Below are 23,508 nucleotides of genomic sequence, written 5' to 3'. Positions count from 1 at the left end.
TTTCGTAAGAAATGAGTGACAACAAAGCAGTCAAGAGTCCAGACGATGAATATAAAAAGAAACTAAACAGAATTAAATCAAAAATATGCTATTACAAAAAGAAGCCACAATGCGGTGGGGTTGATGCATAAAACTAATGGAACTGAAAACGATAAAGAAATAATCGAAAAATTAGAAACTTACCGTTCAATCCTTAAACTGAGTGAAGCAAAAATAAAAGAATTTAATAGAATAAATAAATTGATTGGAAGAGATGAATTTAATAAAGATGAATTTTTAAACTCAATCCAAATTTAATTTTTATTCCTCTTCGACAACATCTCTCTTTCCATCATTACTGCATAACCACATTTTCTCAATTTTAGTGGTTTGTTATTTTTAACATGTTCTTGCATCATTTTTATCATTTCCTCCCTTGTTATGATTCGTGGTAAATTTTGAGCTTGTGGGGTATTCATTTATGATAAAAATAAAAATTTAAATTATGCCGTTCTAAAGTTTGTGACAACATGACATTTTGACAACATTATGGGTTATTCAATAATTAATTATTTTTGAAGAACTGAAGGGGTCACCAGGTCACCAGGTCACCAGGTTAATTAACTTCTCTTAAAAAATGTGACAACATGACATTTTGACAACATCATGGGTTATTCAATAATTAATTATTTTTGAAGAACTGAAGGGGTCACCAGGTCACCAGGTTAATTAACTTCTCTTAAAAAATGTGACAACATGACATTTTGACAACATCACAGGAGGAAGGCAAAAATAAATTCCAGTCATACTTTATAAAGCTTCATTCACAGGTATTTCATCGTCAGTAAATGATTCCTCATTATCGTTTGGTTCAATTTGTTTATATAATCCTTTCATTTCTTCTTTCAAAACATAATACCATGTTTGTTTACCATCTATTTTTCTTTGTTTCCTTTCACATTTATCCTTAATGCTCATTTGAAAGTTTTTGTCTTTCATGTCTGATGGTTTGCAGAATAGAGCATTTTTACACGTCATACCTGCACATAATTCATCATAATGTGTATTTATCCATTCATCTAAAGGATTTGTTGATAATTCTATTAAATCTTGTTTGGCTTCAGTCATCGGTATGATTCGTACATTAAATGATGAAAGGTCATATTGCATAAAATACGTCAGTAAATTATCATAAAATTCCTTAGTGCATGAATCCATTAAATTCTTGAAGTAATCAAATTGACCCTTGAATTTACCATTAACCCTTAAAACTACGTATCTTCTGTCTCCAACTTCAATTTTGACGGGGTAGACGTTATTAGTTACGAAAACGAAATTGGCAACATTCTGAGCTGTTCTTCTGGGTTGATTCTTTTCATTAATTCTAATCTCATTATCCGTAATAATTGATTTCAAAGCGTTGAAGTTTGCGAGTCTATCTTCACCTACATTCTTGAGTTCATTAAGTACAAGAAACATTTTATTTTCAACTACTGAGTTGAAATTACCCGTTAGCTCACTTATTTCAGTAATGTTTTTACATGAATAACCAGCGAGAAGTTCAGAAATAATGTCTGTGAATCTGTTTTTACCTGTTCCCTGAAGTCCTTTCAAAATAATTGCTGTTTCATTCTTGATTCCAGGATGTTGAATCATTGATGCAATCCAGCCGAGAAGGTATTTATACACTTCATCGTTATTATCACAAATGGCTTCTTTAATGAAATCCATAAACATCTCAATTTTTGAGTAATCAGGCTTTTCGAGAACGTTGTATTTATAACCTTGAAACGTTGAGAAAACATCTGGAGAATCAGATTTAAAGCAAACACCCTTAACGGTTAATGAGGATAATTGATTTAATAGTACGTCCCATGCTGTTATTGTTTTACCTTCTTCTTTAAATAATTTAATCATTTTGAGTGACTCTTTCATGTTTGATTGAAGAACGAATGATATTTGATTCATTTTGTCGTGTATGTTGTAATCTTTCTGAATGAAATATTTGTTTCCACAATCTACAAAACGGATTACACGTGATAAATCCTCAATTACTTCAGAACTGTTTTTATACTGATGATTTTCAGCCTTGCGTCTAATATCTGTTATCAAAAACGAGTCATCAAGTTTGATATCAAATGTTATTTTTGGCTTACGTAATAAAGGTAAAACATATTCATCATAATATTCCTTTTGATAAAGTTTTAGAATCTTCACCAAAACAAATGGAGAAGTCATTAAATGTGCATATCTACTACGTGCTTTTTCAAAATTACTTTTAGCATTTTCTGTTAAACTGCAGAAATTATAAACGTTATCGTATGCTTCATTAATTAAATGATCCGGTAACGAATTAATTGCTTGAAACAGTGTGAATAATGTTATTTCTTTTTCTAAATTCATGTTTCCACCGTCATTATGTACTTCAAAATCACAGATGCCATCAACTATGCTCTGAGCTAGTTTATCGTCAATGTTTACATCTTTGTTTTCATTCATGATATTCTTTATTTCTTCGTTCTTCTGTTCAACTCTTACCTTAATATTCAAATCATTTAATATATCATTCACTGTTCTAGTTAATGTTGAATCATAACTTCCACGAATGAATGAGTATGTATTGATTGGTTCTGTTGCATTCTTGCGAACTCTTGATTCAGCCATAACCACTAATGAACGCTTTGAATCATCCATAGAAGTCATTATGTCAATATCATAATCATTGCAGGAATAACATTTAATCATTCTGTTCGAAACTGCATAGAAGAAATTAGTGTTGCAATAAATGTGAAGACCTCCTGAAGCGGTTTTAACAATAACATCTTTATCCGAAAGTTTTGATAAAATGTCTTTTCCAACTGTTTCTTTAAGTTCATCATTGTACGATTTATTGATATCAACATCTATAATCGTTAAATTTGAAATTTTATTTACTAATAAAGCTGTACCAGTTTTCCTTCCTCTTCCTCCATCATGTTTGAGGTAGTTATGTAAATCAATCCTGTTTTCACCAATTCTTTCGTTGAGGGTTTTAGTTTCTGCCACAACTAATTCCTCAGCTAATGAATCAATAACTTGTTCATCAGAAACGATATAGTTGTTGTTGTTGCTGTTGTTGTTTGTTGCTGTCATTTATATAGGAATAAAAAAATAAAAATAATTTTAAAACTAACTTTATTTTTGGACTGCATCAAATTTTCGTAAATGTTGTCTAAATGTCATGTTGTCACATTTTTTCAGAGAAGATAAATGACCTGGTGACACATGGTGACCTGGTGACACCTTCAGTTCTTCAAAAATAAGTCATTATTGAATAACCCATGATGTTGTCAAAATGTCATGTTGTCACATTTTTTAAGAGAAGTTAATTAACCTGGTGACCTGGTGACCTGGTGACCCCTTTAGTTCTTCAAAAATAATTAATTATTGAATAACCCATGATGTTGTCAAAATGTCATGTTGTCACATTTTTAAGAGAAGTTAATTAACCTGGTGACACATGGTGACCTGGTGACACCTTCAGTTCTTCAAAAATAAGTCATTATTGAATAACCTGAAACCATTAACGTAAACATTAACGATAAAATTTATTTCTGCAGTTCATCCATTACTTCATTACCTAATTAATTACAGACATAAAATATATTTAGTTCATTCAATAAATGCGGTACCATGCGAATACAGTCATAAATGGTGGCATATAATCTTCACCCAAGCCTGTTGGATTTGTTGTGAAAGTATGTGAATGATTTCCTCCTGGTTCAGTTTGTCGAAAAGTCTTTTTTGCTGAATGGTTATAATCTGGAGATAAAACGTCATAGCCAGCTTCATACTCTGAGTTGTATAATGGGTGGTCTCTTAATGAGTGGCTATGGTCGCCAGAAAAGTTTGTCGTTCCTGTATGAGTGTGCGGTGGAAGGTTTTCAATATTTATTTTCTTTGAGCCTCCTGTTTGCTTTGAAGAGTTAGCACAGTATAAGAATTTATCTACAATCTGCTTCCACGTACCAAAACCTAAAACTGTTGCTGGATTTGTTGAGTTCATTGACGTATAAATAGAACCAACGGGGTAAATCATCTCAAGAATTGTATTTAATCCATTATGAATATTGAATTTATTATATAATATTGAATTTGGGTGAGTATTTAAAACTGGTCTTGTTATCAATATTAACGTATTATTTTTGAAAATTGCTTTTCTAACATCTTGAAATTTTGTGATTTCAGACCAGTTTCTTCCATCACTACTGATATTTACTAAATCACCACATCCTAAAGCAATGAAATACCCATCAATATAAAATAAATTTGTAAATCTATAATTTTGAGTAAGTTTTGGAGTGAATGAATAAACCAATTCCCAATTTGATAAATCCTGTGATAAATAAATATGTCTGTTATAACTTACAGGATATGAATAGACCATTTCACCTGAAACGAGAACATAAACATTTGATCCATAACATAAAGCTTCAATGTCTCCATCAGCTTGAAAAATTTGTTCAAATTGACCTTGTTGTATTGAAGATGATCTATAAATTTTATCATTTTGTAGGATAAAATACATGTTGTTAATGTATACCACTTACTTGTATAATCAATTTCCAAATCTGATGACATCATACTAAACATATATATAATTTATACCCATCCTCACTATGAAATTTGATTGACTTCATAAATTAGTACCCATTTTTATTAACGCATCTAATAGGATTATTGAATATTTAAATTTAGCATCTTGATTTAAATTACATTTGACCATTGGATACAATCGAATGAATAACAAGGGTAAAAATCATCTCCAACCGTTATCATTCCATAAATTTACCGTTATTATATTCAACATATAATTATTTGGATTAATGATTGGCTCTGTGTATCAGGATTCAAAAACAGATGGAGTAAATGATTCATAGTTTTTAAAATCATTTGTTTTAAAATAATAAGAGCTCCAGCTGTATAAAATAAATACATGTGTCACTCCATCGAAACATATCCATTCAAAAGAATCTATATCAAAGTTTTATCTGATGATTTCATAAAATTTAAAAATGGTGGAGTAAAATAGACCTCTGATTGTTTTATTTCTTCATTAACAAATGATATATTAGCTTTCTTATTTAACTCACTATCCACATATTCCTTATCTGCCTTCTTATTTAACTCATCGTTAACATATTCCTTATCCGCTTTAAGGTCTAAACATCCTGAAACCCATCCTGTATCAGCTTTAGTTTTTAAAATCTTTGATGTCCATTCATGATACCATTCAACCATTTCTTTAATTTTTTATCTTTTTCATCAACGTAAACAAATTTGCCTTCTTATTTAATTCACTAGCCACATATTCCTTATCCACCTTCTTCTCTAACTCATCGTTAACATATGTTTTATCCGCTTTAAGGTCTAAACATCCTGAAACCCATCTGTATCAGCTTTAGTTTTTAAAATCTTTGATGTCCATTCATGATACCATTCAACCTTTCTTTAATTTCTTATCTTTTTTCATCCACATAAACCAAATTTGCCTTCTTCATTATGTCATTTAGGGGAAACCTTCTATGAATTCCTCATTTAAATTAAATCTTCCAATCTTCAAAACTTTAGGAAATGCATTTAATGCGTAATATCTCTGTTCTTCTGGTGGAATTGATGTTATATCATCCGTTATTCCTTTAATTTTTGAATTCATAAATAAAATTTCTTTTATATTTGATATCACTGCACCACCTTTGCAAACGAATTCGAAATGGTCATTTTTCAATACTATCTCCAAATCTCCATATTTCAACCTTTGCGTTTGTTCTGCCGTCTTTGAATTATATGCATATATGGCGTATGTAATGGTCTGAGGGACCTGGGTGCTTTGTGCCTTAAGTTGTGTGGTTGCTGTTGTTTAATCATTTATTATGATTTAAAAATAAATATTTAATCTGTTATCTCATCAGCTATTTTTTCTATTTGAAATTGCCATAATATTTCATTCATGAATTCTAAATCACAATCAAATAGGTCAGTTATTCTAAATTTAATATTTGATAAATCTTTTGAATGAAGAATAAATGAATTCCCGGATAATTGAAACGGATATGATAAAGAAAATGTGTTTAAGTTGATGGATAAAATGTTTTGTATTGATGGGTAAGAGTTAGGGTCTAATGTTTGATGTGAAAATCTCATTGGGGTATTAACTTTATCACATTTGATTAAAATGAAATTGGAACCAGTGTCAGAATACAAAACATCCCCAACATCTTTTTCAAAATTTAATATCCCCAACAATGAACGAAGATGAGGAGTACAAAATTTAATTTTCAGCGGAAATTTAATAAGGTTATTTATTTCATCAAGTTCAAAAAGTTTATCAGGTTTTGATTTAAAATTTTCTTCATACCATACGATAAATGATTCATTTAAATAACTTAAAATCATGTTAATATCCCATTTCGCTATCACATTATTTATATACATATCATACGTTTTTTCAAGGTCATCTTTAATAAATGATATATAATCTGAAGGGTCTAAAAGAATGGGATTAAATTTACCACTCACAGAAACGAGAGTAACATTATAAATTCCGCTAACTGTTAAATTTAATTCACAGTATTATTCGAAATAATATTGATAATTGACATTTTTATTACGATTAAAAATATGGTAAAGCGTTATTTTCCAGTGATAAATAAAACTAGAATAAGATTACCTCAAGAATTCATAAATTCAACGAATAAGAAATTCATTCATGTTATAAATTTTAGTGTTTTCAGAAAATATGAGTCAATGTCATATTCATCAACAGGTTATATTTCACTTCATTCAAATTTAGTTCAATCAAACCCATATAATGACCATTTCATAAGATTTTCAGATGGTATTAAAAATGTAATTGATAGATTAAAATATGAACAGATTGACAATATCGAATTTTTGGAATTTTGGTTTAAATATCCTGATGGAAAAAAGATTGAAGTTAAAGATAAAGCTGATACTATAACAAAAACAATTACAATGACCGATCCAGATAGTGGGGAACAAAAAGAAATAAAACAAACGATAGAAACTGGTGAAAGGTCAATTATTATTGATTATGATTCAAAGGATTATTATTCGATAATGTTAATGCTTGAATATTAAATAGCCTTAACAAAGAATTTTTCAAGTGATATTTTATATTCATCAACTATTTTATTATAAATATCATTATATGTTAAATGAAGTTCAGTTGTTGTTCCGTTCTTTGATATCTTAATTGTGCTAATATCCTTTATAGGATTTATTTTTGCAACTGTTCCGCAGCATGAAACCTCATCATCTATGAAAAATTGAATCTTAACGTCTGAATCTTGAACATCACAAAGAATGGCGATAATGTGAATTAATGATTCATAAGGTAAAATAATTAAACCGATTGGTCAATTAAATTTATTATTGAATCATAATTATTAATTATTATATCACGGTAAATTTTCATTAATTCAGAATTAATGTCTACTTTATATGGCGCATTGCGACTGGAATCGTAGATTCCTGGGTTCTCGATGTTTGATGAAAGAGGTGGGGGTATGTTGGATAAGTGGGATTTCAACGGGTTCTTTACCGGGTTCAGATAAAATGATTGGGTCTCCATCTTCTTTATTTTGCTCCTCTTCTTTTCGGTAAGTCACGAGTTAATAAATTTGGTGTGTTGCTGACCTTGTTAATTCAGGGCTAACATTAACTTTAACATTTTGAATAATTCGTGATTTATCATCATTTACGTTATAACCAACCGTAATCTCTGCTTTTGCGTTTGTGTTCTTTTGACTTGTGAAACGTCTTCTCATTTATAATTGAATAAAAAAAAGAAAAATATATTTAAAGTTTTATTTAGTTGTTACGGTAATATCCCAAGGTTCATCCTTGTTTGCTTATACTTTCTTTGTAACTGCACCAATTATGTTATTGATATTGCTTTGAGTTTCTTCCAGTCTTATTTTATCATTTACAATATCTTTAATCATTTCATTACATGCATTCTTAAAACCATCTGATTTTTCTAATTTACGTCTATCACTTTCTTTAATTAAATCAAAGTTATAACCTTGTTGAGAATAAAGTGGTTTCTTTATCAATTCCTTGAACGCTTCTGAAAGTGAAGATGAAGAAATTCTTGCCACTTGAATTGGTTTAAATTCTGCTTTCATTGCTTCTTTCTGTTCATTGAACACTGGATCGAATAAAGCAACTTTAAAGAATTTCTTAGCTGGAATTTCAGGTCTCAAATTTGCATATTGACCATCAAACTGATTAACATATTGGGTAATCCATCCGGTCCCTCTTCAATAGCATTTAATTCTTCATTGAAATAAGAATATGGATTATGACGGTATGAATTAATTGGACCATTTTCACCTTCTCCAATGTATTGTTTAACAGCTTTTCCATTTTCATCAAATTGCATAGGATAACGTTCATTATATGCTTTACGTTTAGGATAATCCGTCATTGTTAATTTATACACATTTATGACTTTAATATTTCCTTGACCATCAGTAACGAAAACTTCATTTATACCATCAGGTTTTCCATTTGGACCTGTAATGTCTGCTTCGTGTGCTTCCCAATTTGGTCCATGACGTTTGGCATATGCTTGAGCTTCTGGTAATGTTAAAACGTTTCTCATTTGTTTAACATCCTTTTGAAGACCGGCAACAATGTGGACTAATTCTTTCATTCCGTCTGGAACTTTCATAGTTCTATTATATGCACCCTTTTTGTTTGTCCCTTGTTTTAATGGAACCTGTAGAAGATTTGCTATTTCTGTCATGTTTAATTATAAATAAAAAATAAAAATTAATCATAAAAAGTTAATCAAATTTAACACTTCCTTTATTTAAATCAACTATTATTTTTCCATGTTCTCCTAATTGTTGATATTGTGTGTAAAGTTCATTAATGCTCATTGGTAAATTCACTTGATAAAGCATAACGTTCAACTGTTGACGACTAAAACCACTGAAAATGAAAAGGTTGATAGATTTGATTTAATGTTTGTGCTTAATGCTTTGAAATATTGAACAGCCATAAAGAATGAACACTGAATGTGTCGACATTGAGTTAATAATGATTAAAATATGATTTCTCATTTGTTATTAGTTTTGATTTCACGGCATCATCTAGAAAAATTAGTGAATGCAAAAATTCTTTATCAAAATTTGAAATAGAAAGTGTTTCAAATAATTCATCCCGTTGTTTATCAATAATTTTATCCTCTAATCCTTGCTTCTTGATTGTATTATATAATTCTTTATACATTAAAAAGTTTTTTAAATAATCTTCTGCTTCTTCTTGTGATAAATAAATAATTGGAATTTTGATTAAATGCTTTAAAGATTCAAATGTATCATCTGAAGGTGAACCTGAACGGTTGATATAAATTAACACATGTGAATAGGGGGAAGTGTTAGCAATAATGATAATTTGTTTTAATATCGTTAATGTTTTACCTTTATTTTGTTTACCAATTGCTGCAGTGATTGAATTTAAATAACATTCAGAATATGGAATTTTCATTAATTTTTCCTTAGATAGAGCATTTCTATTATCACTCAATGCTTCATTAATCATATCATCTACGTATGTATTATATACTCTGTAATTCTTCATAAGGGGTGGATGAATTTAAATCCATTTAATCAAAAATAAATTTATAATTTTAAACATTTCTATTCATCAATATTTCATCATATGAACTTCTATACTGTGGTGGTGTACCTGTTGGATGATATTTCAAACCTTCATCCGGTGTCCATGTCCAATATGTAGTCCTAGTAAACCAAACCTGAGGAGGATTTGTCACCTTTGAACAGTAAGTGTCATTTTCACCCTGAATGATTGGATAAGCTTTCACTTGTACTGTAACTTGTGAGTTGAAAGTTTCTAATCCATCAAAGAATATACCCGCTCCATCACGTTGAACTGGAATAGTGCATAAGAATGAAGTTTGGTCTTTCCATGTTCTAGCTAATGGTGTGCCATTATCATCATTCAGTGGTCTAGTTAATGAGTCCTCGTATTCTTCCGTGCATTCATTCACTCCATCTAAATCAGAAGCTTGAAGCATACGTGTAAAGAATATGTCACCCACTGTGGTCATCGCTTGATCGGGGAAGTTTCTGGAATCTATAGTGACCTGAAGACCTCGAAGCATTGGATTTTCTAAAACTGTTCTTTGCATTGCATTCTTCGGAAATGTTAACACAACATCTGTAACATTATGAAGAGCGTATGAGAAATCTGAGCTAATACCTTCAGGAGTGATGCAACCTCCATTTAGTGAACGAACGTCAATATGTTGAGCTGGAATCATGAATGGATCTTCCTTACTGAATAAACGTGGTATTGCTTTAACTGATTCTTCAATTAAACCGTATCCTGGTGTAATGCATTTATCCTCTAAAACTTCCATCTTTGTGCATGAAATAATAACGTCATCAACTGTTGCGTCAGCAGATGTAGCGGCTAAGCTTGTAATTAATTTGGCAGGAAGTCCGATTTGTTGGAATTTGCGATCATATTTATAAACATGATTCATAATCTTTTCATAATTTTCATCAGTTATCTTTTCATAAACGTAATTTTGTAAATCAGCAACTCTTAACGGGTCAACCTGACAAAATACTAAAGTATCCCTGAAAACATAATATTTAAGAATGATTTCACCAAATGATTTAGGATAATCATCGAACGCCTGAAATGCTAACAAATCATTTACCGGAATAATCATATCAAAAGTGACATCAACTTCTTCATTTGCTTTCTTGAAAACTTCTGAAGGGTCAATATATTTACCACATACTGAGTTATCATATTTTTGAACATTATTATATAACGAATGAACAAACTTTTTAACTTTCCTTTCTGATTTTGGTTTATATGTTGCAAATGCGAAAGATTCACGGGCGCAATCCATCTGAAGATAACCGGCATCACCTCTTTCGGTTTCTACTTCTAATTGTTTAAAGCTTTGATTTGATGATTTGTAACCAACGAATAAACGCATGCATTTAAAAGCGGCATCACATGTGAAAGCTTTATTTGAAACTAGAGTTGCTTTAACTTTGCGTTTAATATATGTGTCACCTAATTGGTTCACATCATGAGCCGGATTTGTAATTCTTAAATGAGTTTGTTTATCATCAAAATATGGAGCATCAGAGTCATAGCATGAACTTTCAAGTTCTCTATAATATCTTCTACCGTCATTCTTTGCGAATATTTCATTTATCTTTTCGAATGAATGAAACACATTTCCATTAATCGGTTTAGTGTTTGGCACCAAATAGTTAGTCGTCATTTATTAATAAATAAAAAATCAAAATTAAAAGATGAAAATGAATTTTTAATTTTAATGAAATAATCAACTATGGCTGCAGGATTCTTTAAAAATTATGGGATAAAGTAAAAAGAGGAGCGCATAAAGTTTGGGAAACAATGAAGAAAGGAGCAAATTGGATATTTAAGAATAAAGAAGCAATTAGTGACGTTGCTGAATCAATAACGCCAAAAGCTGCCCCAATAAGAGAAATATTAAATAAAGGAGAAAAAGTTTATCAAAGACTTCAACCGATACTAAGATAAAAATAATATTTATTTATTTTTCCACTATCTACCCCTATTTTATTAAGTATTCCTTCAGCATTCCACCAATTGCGTTACCTGCTTGTGCTCCCATCGCCGGATTACCTGCTTTAGTACCTAATACTCCACCTATGATAGTTCCTGCCGTTTTCGCTACTGGTGCCAAAAAGTTTGCAACGGGTTTAATAATATTTTTATGAACCCAACCCGCTTTCTTAATTCCATCCCATAATTTTTTAAAGAATCCTGCCGCCATTTCTGATTTAATATTAATTAAAAAATATATTTCATCACTTATATTCTAATTTTTATTTAATGATAAATGAAACCAATTTTAAAAATAAATGAAACAGAGGAGGAAGAAATAAATGAAAGTGAAAATGTTCAACAAAAAATAAACGTTGTTAAACCAATTACTGAAATAAAAATTTTTTCATCTGTTGAAGAATTTAATGACTATTATGCTAATAATAAAAAATTATTTGAAGAATTGACAACGTGTAAATTGAATAAAATGTTTAAAGTTGATGGATTCAAAATTTCAAAAATAAAAGGAGTGGTTAGTTTGAAATCTATTCCTCAATCAAGAATCACCTCATTAATGAAAATAGATGATTTAACAAAAAGAATAGAAATTATTGAAGAGCGAATAAATCAAATTATTGATTTCATAAATCATGACTCGTTGAGCCCGGGTCCTTAAAGCCCATCACTGAGTTCAAGGTTATATTCATCAAATATTTCATTATTAAATGCAACTTCTGCTAGTTTATTTATTTTTTCAATACGATCATTTGAAAGTCTATCGTTTAATTTTTTCTGAAGTTTTTCATTTTCTAGTTCTGAAACTTTATTTGGATGATATGTAAATTCATGAAATTCTTTGGCCTCGGTTTTGATCATTAATTTACAAAGAACTTTTGTGGTTGGAATTCGTTTGAACCATTTATTAGTTATATTCGTTATATATTCAATATCTGGAATTAATTCCCAAATTTTTGCATTTTCAATTAATTTATTATCAAATGCAAAAGCAATGGGTTTAATATTATGTTTACCTTTATAATATAAACTTTCTACATAATCATCGAAATAAACATCTACTTGTTTAACATTTTCAAGAATTGGTGAAAGAGCATCCATTAATTGATTGACGGTTACGAATCTTGATCCACTCATTTTCTTACGAATTAAAAAAATAAATTATTCAAAAATGTCAGAAGAAAATATTTAAATAAATTATTTAAATTTTTTTACTCTATTCAAGAATTTTATTTTTGATATAACTCATTGAATTCAAAATTTTTTAAAAAATTGACACCATATATAACCAGTAGAAATTCTGCCAGTAGAAGCTTTACTAGTAGAAGTTCTGCCAGTATAAACTCTACCAGTAGAAGTTCTGCCAGTATAAACTCTACCAGTAGAAGTTCTGCCAGTAGAAGTTCTGCCAGTATAAACTCTACCAGTAGAAGTTCTGCCAGTATAAACTCTACCAGTAGAAGTTCTGCTAAAGTATTCAATTTTGAGGGAAACAGTAGAAGTTCTGCCAGTATAAACTCTACCAGTAGAAGTTCTGCCAGTAGAAGTTCTGCCAGTATAAACTCTACCAGTAGAAGTTCTGCCAGTATAAACTCTACCAGTAGAAGTTCTGCTAAAGTATTCATAAACACCTTTTTATATCTTATTTACATCTAACATGCACCAATTTATTTTATAACTTTATTAATACTAAATTTTATTTCATACAAAAAGTAAAAATTCATAAGTTATATATTAATTTAATAAATTATATTATCATTTATAATAAAATTTTTCGAAATGCAGATAAATTTTAACATGTTCGAAATGAAACTATTATAAAATATATTCTTTTTATTAATGGTAATATAGGAATTGTAGGAATAAAAACTTTTTATAAATTATTCATAAATTTTTAAAATCGGTTTCATACAAAATAAAAATAAATTTTCATAAATGTAAGACATGAATTTTTAAAGTTTATTTTTTTTATTTCATTATGTATGGGCTGAGTGTAAATGTCTTACAATTTTGAAAATTTTTAAGGGTATAGTAAACTCAAAATTCTAGAGTTTTGAGAGTGCCAATAAACTCTATAGGCCTATATATATCTATATTTTAAAGGAGAGGTTACGCCATAATATTTGATATTATAAATTATTAATTCAAAATAAAAGTAGAAAATGAAACTAATTTTATTCTAACCTATATAAATATATCAATAATCTAAAATGATTATAGTCTGAACTATATTTTACCAGATTATCAAATATAAGAGAAATGAAATAAGGCATAAAAATATCATAGCATAATTATTGGATAAATGCATTAATAAATTATTTATATCATAATGAGAAAAAATCAAAATAAGAAAATGAGCATAATAATAATTTAATTAAAAACAAAAACAATAAATAAAATGTAATTTTCGTTAATCAAAGTCATCAATGTCTTCGTCTTCTGATTCCCATTCGGACTTGAAAACTTGATAATCTCCTCCTGGTACACTCTGAATGGATTTTTTGTATTTGTTCTGTTTTTTAGAACCTTTTGTAACAGTTTTTTGTTTCAATATCATTTTGGAGTAACAATTCTCTTCAAATGATTTGACACAATCTTCTGGAAGTGGGGGAAGATGTAATGCTTTTTGTATATCTCCGAGAAAATGCTCTGGATCATTCCATTCTAAGATTGCAACGTTAACTCTAATGTTAATGTTCTTCCAGGCTCTTGATTTGTCCAAATAGCATGCAATTTTGGAGTTAAACGCTTCATTCATGCAGGTAGATCCAATGGAAGAAACTTTGGAAACTATGGGTGTCCATTTGTGAACCCAGTCATAGAGCATGAATTGAAGTTGGATCGAATTGACACCTTTTTGCCATTCAAAGCATTTGTAATTGTGCGGTTCGCAAAAAGAATGATTGCCTACGTAATGGTAGACACAATTCTCACACATTTTCGTACGTTTGTCAATATTTTCTTCGGCAAAACATGACCAAAGCCACATACTTAGGCTTGCATTCAGACCCCAGAAAGGTCTCTCTATTTTTTCAATCTTCTGAGTCTTGTCGTAGTTAGTATACATATCTTCAGTACGGTGGCACTGCGCGCCATCTTACCAAAGATATGTCAATCTGACACTTTACAAAACCACTAACGTATATTTTACATCACAGATGCAATATTTCTAATAACCTTAAACTATTTCTGCCACGTAAAGTATTTATCACATAAACCACCTCATCTCACCTCTCTGTACGTTATATATTGTGCGCAGGTCATTGCCCATGGCAACTCCCCACGACACAATGCACGTGCATGAAAAAATAAACGTTCTCACTAACGTTCTCACTAACGTTGTCACTAACGTTCACACTAAGGTTCTCATTTACAAAAGTATTGCAGCGCTTCCCATTGCTGTGCTTCACACAATAGTTCATATTCTTCAGTGTCCCTAGCTGTCCCTCCTTTTTATATAACTCCATGACATTTATAATCTCGCGAAACTTAACAGGTAGCATAACAGATTAAAATCAGATGAGGTTTTGAACCAAAATTTCTAAGCAACGTTGTCAAGGATTTTGAGGAACTAGGGACAGAGTGTGGCAAAGTCCAAGATTTAATTTATCTTCATCTGTTTCATCAGCTATCTCATCTAATATGCCAATATTTTATTCATAACTCGTGGCAAACTCACTAACTTTCATTATGTTCATCTGCATGCTTCATCTGATAGAAAGTATGACTTTCATTAACTCTGTGAGATAATGAAAACTACTAGGGACAGAGACCATGGCAAAGTTCATGATTTAATTTATTCTCTCACTAACAACAACCACAAACTCCAACACTAACGACAAGTACTAACCTCAACACAAATGACAAACACTAACAACAACCACAAACTCCAACACTAACGACAAGTACTAACCTCAACACAAATGACAAACACTAACAACAACCACAAACTCCAACACTAACGACAAGTACTAACCTCAGCACAAATGACAAACACTAACAACAAACACAAACTCCAACACTAACGACAAGTACTAACCTCAGCACAAATGACAAACACTAACAACAAACACAAACTCCAACACTAACGACAAAAATAAATGTCCTCACTTCTTAACAAAGTAATATGTGCTTCTTACACCACCATAGCTCAAACGTTTCTTTTCAAACATCGATTGAAACTTATTTTGAGCCATTGGCTTTAGTCTCTTTTTCTTCAAATACGCCAAGAAATCTTCTTCACATCTTTTCACTTCATAGCCTTCTTTAAACTCCTCCTTGTTAAGTTCTATGAAATCCTTTATCTCATTCTTTGTTGCAATGACCTTCTCACTGTTCTCATGAACTATTTCAACACTGTTCTCATGAACATGTTTTCTAACATGGAGGATTTCATTAGATATAAATATTCTTCCTTCATTTCATTCTATACACAATTTACATCATAGACGATTTAATAGATATAATACTTTACTGTTTCATTAGATATACACATTCTTCCCTAAACATTATTTTAGTTAAAGTCCATCAAATATTTTTAGGATACTTTCACCAAATAATATTTATATCTAATGAAATCCTCCATGTTAGAAAACATGTTAGAAAAGGTGTTAGATCTAACATTCTAACATAAACATTATTTTTGGATCATTTACGCTCATTACGATGAAGTCATGACAAAGCATATACGTTCATGTTTGACAAAGCATATACGTTCATGTTTGACAAAGCATATACGATGAAGAAGTCATGAAAATTCATGAGGTGAGAAAAGAGGTGAGAAAAGAGGTGAGATCTCACCTCTTCACCTAAAATATATTTTTGTCTGATTTACGCTCATTACGATGAAGAAGTCTTGACAAAGCATATACGATGAAGTCATGACAAAGCATATACGTTCATGTTTGACAAAGCATATACGATGAAGAAGTCATGAAAATTCATGAGGTGAGAAAAGAGGTGAGATCTCACCTCTTCACCTAAAATATATTTTTGTCTGATTTACGCTCATTACGATGAAGAAGTCTTGACAAAGCATATACGATGAAGTTTCGACAAATCATTTACGATGAAATCATGACAAAGCATATACGCTCATTACGATGAAGAAGTCATGACAAAACATGTACGATAAAATCATGACAAAACATTTACACTCATTACGATGAAGAAGTCATGACAAAGCATATACGATGAAATCATGACAAATCATTTACGTTCATGTTTGACAAAACATAAACGAAGAAATCATGACAAAACATATACGATGAAGTCATGACAAAACATATACGATGAAGTCATGACAAAACATAAACGATGAAGTCATGACAAAACATATACGATGAAGTCATGACAAAACATATACGATGAAATCATGACAAAACATATACGATGAAGAAGTCATGAAAATTCATGAGGTGAGAAAAGAGGTGAGAAAAGAGGTGAGATCTCACCTCTTCACCTAAAATATATTTTTGTCTGATTTACGCTCATTACGATGAAATCATGACAAAACATATACGAAGAAGTCATGACAAAACATATACGTTCATGTTTGACAAAGCATATACGATGAAGTTTCGACAAAACATGTACGATGAAGAAGTCTTGACAAAGCATATACGAAGAAGAAGTCATGACAAAACATATACGATGAAGTTTCGACAAAACATATACGATGAAGTTTCGACAAAACATATACGATGAAGTTTCGACAAAACATGTACGATGAAGAAGTCTTGACAAAGCATATACGATGAAGAAGTCATGACAAAACATATACGCTCATTACGATGAAGAAATCATGAAAATTCATGAGGTGAGAAAAGAGGTGAGAAAAGAGGTGAGATCTCACCTCTTCACCTAAAATATATTTTTGTCTGATTTACGCTCATTACGATGAAGAAGTCATGACAAAACATATACGATGAAATCATGACAAAACATAAACGAAGAAATCATGACAAAACATTTACACTCATTACGATGAAGAAGTTTCGACAAATCATTTACGTTCATGTTTGACAAAGCATATACGATGAAGTTTCGACAAAGCATATACGTTCATGTTTGACAAAGCATATACGTTCATTACGATGAAGAAGTCATGACAAAACATGTACGATGAAATCATGACAAAACATATACGATGAAGTTTCGACAAATCATTTACGTTCATGTTTGACAAAGCATATACGTTCATTACGATGAAGAAGTCATGACAAAGCATATACGATGAAGTTTCGACAAATCATTTACGTTCATGTTTGACAAAGCATATACGATGAAATCATGACAAAACATTTACGCTCATTACGATGAAGAAGTCATGAAAATTCAATGAGGTGAGAAAAGAGGTGAGATCTCACCTCTTCACCTAAACATTATTTTTGGGTCATTTACACTCATTACGATGAAGAAGTCTTGACAAAGCATATACGAAGAAGTCATGACAAAACATATACGAAGAAATCATGAAAATTCAATGAGGTGAGAAAAGAGGTGAGATCTCACCTCTTCACCTAAACATTATTTTTGGGTCATTTACGCTCATTACGATGAAATCATGACAAAACATATACGAAGAAGTTTGACAAAGCATATACGAAGAAGTCTTGACAAAACATTTACGTAAACATTTATTTCCTGTGTTGTTGTCAAAATGTCATGTTGTCACACTTTTTCAGAGAAGTTAATTAACCGAGTGACACATGGTGACGTAGTGACACCTTCAGTTCTTCAAAAATAATTCATAACTGCCTTCCTCCTGTGTTGTTGTCAAAATGTCATGTTGTCACACTTTTTCAGAGAAGTTAATTAACCGAGTGACACATGATGACGTAGTGACACCTTCAGTTCTTCAAAAATAATTCATAAATGCCTTCCCCTGCTGTGTTGTCTAAATGTCATGTTGTCTCATTTTTTCAGAGAAGTTAAATAACCTGGTGACATGGTGACATAGTGACACCTTCAGTTATTCAAAAATAATTCATAACTGCCTTCCTCCTGTGTTGTTGTCAAACATGAACGTAAACATTATTTTTGGTTCATTTACACTCATTACGATGAAATCTTGACAAATCATTTACGATAAAATCATGACAAAACATATACGATGAAATCATGACAAAACATTTACGTTCATTACGATGAAGTCATGACAAAGCATATACGATGAAGTCATGACAAAACATATACGTTCATGTTTGACAAAACATATACGAAGAAGTCTATGAATATAATAATATTTCAAACCAGGAGCCAAATTCTTGCGATTTTCATATGGAATCTCTTCCCTCGGTTTTCCGAGGTAAGCAATTATATGAAATCATTTACACTCATTACGATGAAGTCATGACAAAACATATACATTCATGTTTGACAAAACATATACGAAGAAGTTTTGACAAAACATATACGAAGAAGTCTTGACAAAACATTTACGATGAAATCTTGACAAAACATTTACGATGAAATCTTGACAAAACATTTACGAAGAAGTCTTGACAAAACATATACGATGAAGTCATGACAAAACATTTACGTTTAAGTTCCATGAGGTCATAACAAATCATTTACGATGAAGTCATGATAAAGCATATACGTTCATTACGATGAAATCTTGACAAAGCATATACATTCATGTTTGACAAAACATATACGAAGAAGTCATGACAAAACATATACGATGAAGTCATGACAAAACATATACGATGAAGTCTTGACAAAACATATACGATGAAATCATGACAAAACATATACGATGAAGTCATGACAAAACATTTACGATGAAGTCATGACAAAACATTTACACTCATTACGATGAAGAAATCATGACAAAGCATATACGAAGAAGTCATGACAAAACATATACGATGAAATCATGACAAAACATATACGATGAAGTTTTGACAAAACATATACGATGAAGTCATGACAAAGTCTTGACAAAACATATACGATGAAGTCATGACAAAACATATACGATGAAGTCATGACAAAACATAAACGATGAAGTCATGACAAAACATAAACGATGAAGTTTTGACAAATCATTTACGAAGAAGTTTTGACAAAGCATATACGAAGAAGTCATGACAAAACATATACGAAGAAGTCATGACAAAACATATACGAAGAAGTCATGACAAAACATATACGAAGAAGTCATGACAAAACATTTATGTTATACAGTAATGTTAGTCATGAATGTTTGTCCTACGTGTTGGCGTTAGTGTTGAAAAATAATGTTTGTCCTACATGAAGCCGTACAAGCGTTTGAATTTGTTTATGAATAAGATTACACTCTTGTTTTCTGTATCTATCATACAAACATAAGCAGCACCTGTTTTTGTAAAGTTTATATGAAGTTTTCGATAGTTAAGACCTGTATAATAATAGAATGCGTCCTCATTCTCAACATAGTAGTAGAACTCAAACGAATGCTTACCATAATCTGTTATTTCAACAGCTTCGTCAGATATTTCATCAACGAACTCATAAACTATATCGCCATACTTGCTTTTATTTCTATTGTTTTCAGATCTAGAACACCAACGAAGGTTTGAGATTCTGTTGTCCGTTCTATCATGATTTATATGGTCTATTTCTTTCAAATTGTTTGGATTTTCAATCCACTGTTCTGCAATAATTCTATGCTTTAAGTACATTTTGTTGTTTAAACTAAGCACAATATAACCATAATTATTTAAGCATTCACTCATAATATGTTTGTCTTTCTTTCGACGAATAGTAAAAGGATATGTCGTACAAATCTCATAATCTTCATGATTTCTCAATGTTTCCCATTGAGTTTGTTCCCCACTAACGTTCTCATTGACGTCCTCAATATCTTCTTCCTCACTGAACTCGTCAATATTTTCACTAGCTCCTTCTGTAATGTTTTCATCGGCATTGTCATTGACTTCTTCTGTAATGTTAGATGTTGTTGTTTCGCTCATGTTCTTTCACTAATGTTAAAAAGTTATGTTGTACGAATTTTGAACAGAATTTAGAGCAGTTATGAAACAATGAAGTACTTTTACGCTATTGAAAGGAACTATGAGAGTGAAGTACATGACAGCAATGACAAAAGGAACTAATATCAAACCTAATGAAATCGCTCACGAGGACATAGAGCTTAACAAGTACTTTGTGGAGTATCTTATAAGTGAAGAGTATGTAAGACCTTACTTCATGTTTGACAGCATGAATGAGGATGTTATTTCATGGTTAAAGAATATAAGCAATGTTTTCGGTAAGTACGTCATAGATGACAAAGGTCTTGTTGTATTTTATGAGACAGCAATACGAACACAGGAACTAATGGATATTATGCACTCAACAGCAAAGAAAGGATTTAGTACTATTGGCATGAATGAACATTGCAGGAATGACATATACAACCTATGCTCACGAAAGCCTTACACAAAAGCAATACAAATGATAGAACATAAGTGTCTAAGGTCAGCAAATGAAATCATTACTGTCAGTGGTTATGAAAGAACTGTTAGCAAAGATGAGTGGAACCAGCTATTCATATTAAGGAAGGACGTTGCTGAACTAGTTAAACCTGTTGCACAAACATTGTTTCAGATAAGACCAGCAATGACTAAGAACCCTTTGACCTTAGTCAATGAGACCATAGAGGTTGAAGATAATGACATGAAAGAACTAGGAATGAATGAGAGAAGTTGTGAAGGATGTTTGAGTCAAAACACATGGTTCTTTCAGAGCTGTTAAGAAACTTAGTAAAGAACGACAGAAATATTTTATAGAGAAGTATTGCAAAGGATGTGTAAATGAATTGTTTGAAATAGAACTTAGAGACACTTTCACACTAAAGGACTTGAGGAAGAAATAAGTACATGAGTGAGGACGGTATTGACATAGCTAGTGTTATAAATGACTTAAGAAGATGTGTTGTTGTTATTGACGGAGCACGTATGACATATCTAGTGAAAGATTATGATGGAATACGAGACACAACAACACTTGTGTCAGTAGATAGCAAGGAATTCAATAAGCTCATGAAGAGTGTTTATGTAGGACGTATTGAGGAGAAGGATGTGAACGCACTGATGATTTATGAAGCGGGTCAGAACAAGAACTATCTTATGAAGTCAGGCATGAGATTCTTTGACGAAAGAGATGACATTTACAGCTATTTCAGAGGATATGAGTATGAGGTACTGAATGAAGTAGATGAGAACGTTATTGAAGGATATTTGAAACATGTTCACGATGTCATATGTAATGAGGATGAAGAGCTTTATGAGTATGTTTTGAACTGGTTCGCCTACATCGTTCAAAATCCTTGTGGAAAGACTGGAACAGTACTTTTGTTAATAGGAAAGCAAGGAACTGGTAAGAATGTACTTAGTAATGTTCTATGCGAGCTCATTAGCAAGTACGCCAACAATAATATAACGGCAATAGAGAATGTGGTTGGTAGATTCAATGCTGCTATTGAGAACATGAAGCTCATCGTATGCAATGAACTAAGCTCATGCGATACGTCTAAGGTCATGAACCACGACGCACTAAAGTCAATAGTAACAGAGACTCAGTTGGACTTAAATCAGAAGTGTCAGCCAGTAAGAAAGATAGAGAATGTTTGTAATATCATCATGATATCTAACAACTTCAACTCAGTAAAGATTGACAAAGACGACAGAAGATTTGTTGTCATTGACGTAAGCAGCAGATACAAAGGAAATTACGAATATTTCTCAAATCTCATTGAAAGCTTTAATGAAGAGTTTTATTCAAACTTACTGACGTACTTCATGAAGAAAGATTTAAGTGAATTTGATGTAAGGAAGATACCATTCACCAGGGCTAAACAAGAACTCATCGAAATGAACAAAACACCTTACCAAATGTTTTACGAGGAGTTCTATGAAATGTTTGTATCCGGATGGAATTGTACAGAGTGCTACAGAAGATATAAAGAATTTGCGAAGGAGAATGAATTCTTTGCATGTAGTTCAAATGTATTTGGTGGCAAGATGAGAGAATTTGTGAAGAGAAGTAGAAAGCGAGACGGTTCTGCACGAAGTTATATTTATGAAGCAAGTATGATATTAGAAGGTCGTGGAAAGAAAGAAACAGTGAATTATGAGGAAGTGCTTGAAAAATTCATGGAGTACATGGGAAGCAATATAACATACAACAAAGACATATACAGTGAGTTTAAGTACTACTGTGAACAGCATGAGATTGAAGTAATGAGTAAAGGAGACTTTGAAACGCTTATGAAAGACAGTGAGGAGGTCATACATGAATGCAATGATGAAATAGTTCATGAGAACAGTGAGGAGGTCATACATGAGAACAGTGTTGAAATAGTTCACGAGAACAGTGAAGAGGTCATACATGAATGCAATGATGAAATAGTTCATGAGAACAGTGAGGAGGTCATACATGAATGCAATGATGAAATAGTTTATGAGAACAGTGAGGAGGTCATACATGAGAACAGTGTTGAAATAGTTCACGAGAACAGTGAGGAGGTCATACATGAATGCAATGATGAAATAGTTCATGAGAACAGTGTTGAAATAGTTCATGAGAACAGTGAGGAGGTCATACATGAGAACAGTGATGAAATAGTTCATGAGAACAGTGTTGAAATAGTTCATGAGAACAGTGAGAAGGTCATTGCAACAAAGAATGAGATAAAGGATTTCATAGAACTTAACAAGGAGGAGTTTAAAGAAGGCTATGAAGTGAAAAGATGTGAAGAAGATTTCTTGGCGTATTTGAAGAAAAAGAGACTAAAGCCAATGGCTCAAAATAAGTTTCAATCGATGTTTGAAAAGAAACGTTTGAGCTATGGTGGTGTAAGAAGCACATATTACT

The 23,508-nt window shown here is 31.4% G+C and overlaps 4 protein-coding genes and 3 pseudogenes across 7 annotated transcripts, besides 4 other annotated features; 1 reads left to right on the top strand and 6 right to left on the bottom strand.

Annotated features, from left to right (window-relative positions):
- Window positions 1–11,164: part of a mobile genetic element that runs on past the window's edge.
- On the top strand, window positions 12–297 carry TVAGG3_0317490 (annotated as a pseudogene). Its single transcript has one exon. A coding segment is annotated over exon 1 (286 nt).
- TVAGG3_0317480 (uncharacterized protein) lies at window positions 790–1,458 on the bottom strand (the record flags this gene model as incomplete). The annotated part of the gene is made up of 1 exon (XM_051230080.1): window positions 790–1,458. One exon carries the CDS (start codon window positions 1,456–1,458, stop codon window positions 790–792), a length of 669 nt encoding a protein of 222 aa, XP_051099810.1.
- On the bottom strand, window positions 3,635–5,886 carry TVAGG3_0317470 (annotated as a pseudogene). The gene has a single exon. A coding segment is annotated over exon 1 (2,252 nt).
- TVAGG3_0317460 lies at window positions 8,142–8,716 on the bottom strand (annotated as a pseudogene). The gene has a single exon. A coding segment is annotated over exon 1 (575 nt).
- A 1,711-nt stretch (window positions 11,165–12,875) lies between the features above and the next one.
- Window positions 12,876–13,271, bottom strand: TVAGG3_0317440 (uncharacterized protein; the record flags this gene model as incomplete). The annotated part of the gene is made up of 1 exon (XM_001291578.2): window positions 12,876–13,271. The coding sequence occupies one exon, from the start codon at window positions 13,269–13,271 to the stop codon at window positions 12,876–12,878; it is 396 nt and encodes a 131-aa protein (XP_001291579.2).
- Window positions 13,272–13,670: 399 nt separating this feature from the next.
- Window positions 13,671–13,692: a mobile genetic element.
- Window positions 13,671–13,692: a terminal%2Cinverted (terminal inverted repeat of Kolobok-1_TV transposon ID:TVAGG3_0013400).
- Window positions 13,693–14,056: 364 nt separating this feature from the next.
- Window positions 14,057–14,473, bottom strand: TVAGG3_0317420 (uncharacterized protein; the record flags this gene model as incomplete). The annotated part of the gene is made up of 1 exon (XM_051230079.1): window positions 14,057–14,473. One exon carries the CDS (start codon window positions 14,471–14,473, stop codon window positions 14,057–14,059), a length of 417 nt encoding a protein of 138 aa, XP_051099809.1.
- A 5,428-nt stretch (window positions 14,474–19,901) lies between these two features.
- TVAGG3_0317410 (HNH endonuclease family) lies at window positions 19,902–20,606 on the bottom strand (the record flags this gene model as incomplete). The annotated part of the gene is made up of 1 exon (XM_051230078.1): window positions 19,902–20,606. One exon carries the CDS (start codon window positions 20,604–20,606, stop codon window positions 19,902–19,904), a length of 705 nt encoding a protein of 234 aa, XP_051099808.1.
- A 622-nt stretch (window positions 20,607–21,228) lies between these two features.
- Window positions 21,229–22,751: a mobile genetic element.
- Window positions 22,752–23,508: the final 757 nt, after the last annotated feature.

The sequence above is a fragment of the Trichomonas vaginalis genome, chromosome V, assembly GCF_026262505.1.
Source record: "Trichomonas vaginalis G3 chromosome V, whole genome shotgun sequence".
In the NCBI taxonomy this organism is placed as follows: domain Eukaryota; phylum Parabasalia; order Trichomonadida; family Trichomonadidae; genus Trichomonas; species Trichomonas vaginalis.
This window is presented reverse-complemented; position numbering and strand designations above follow the sequence as displayed.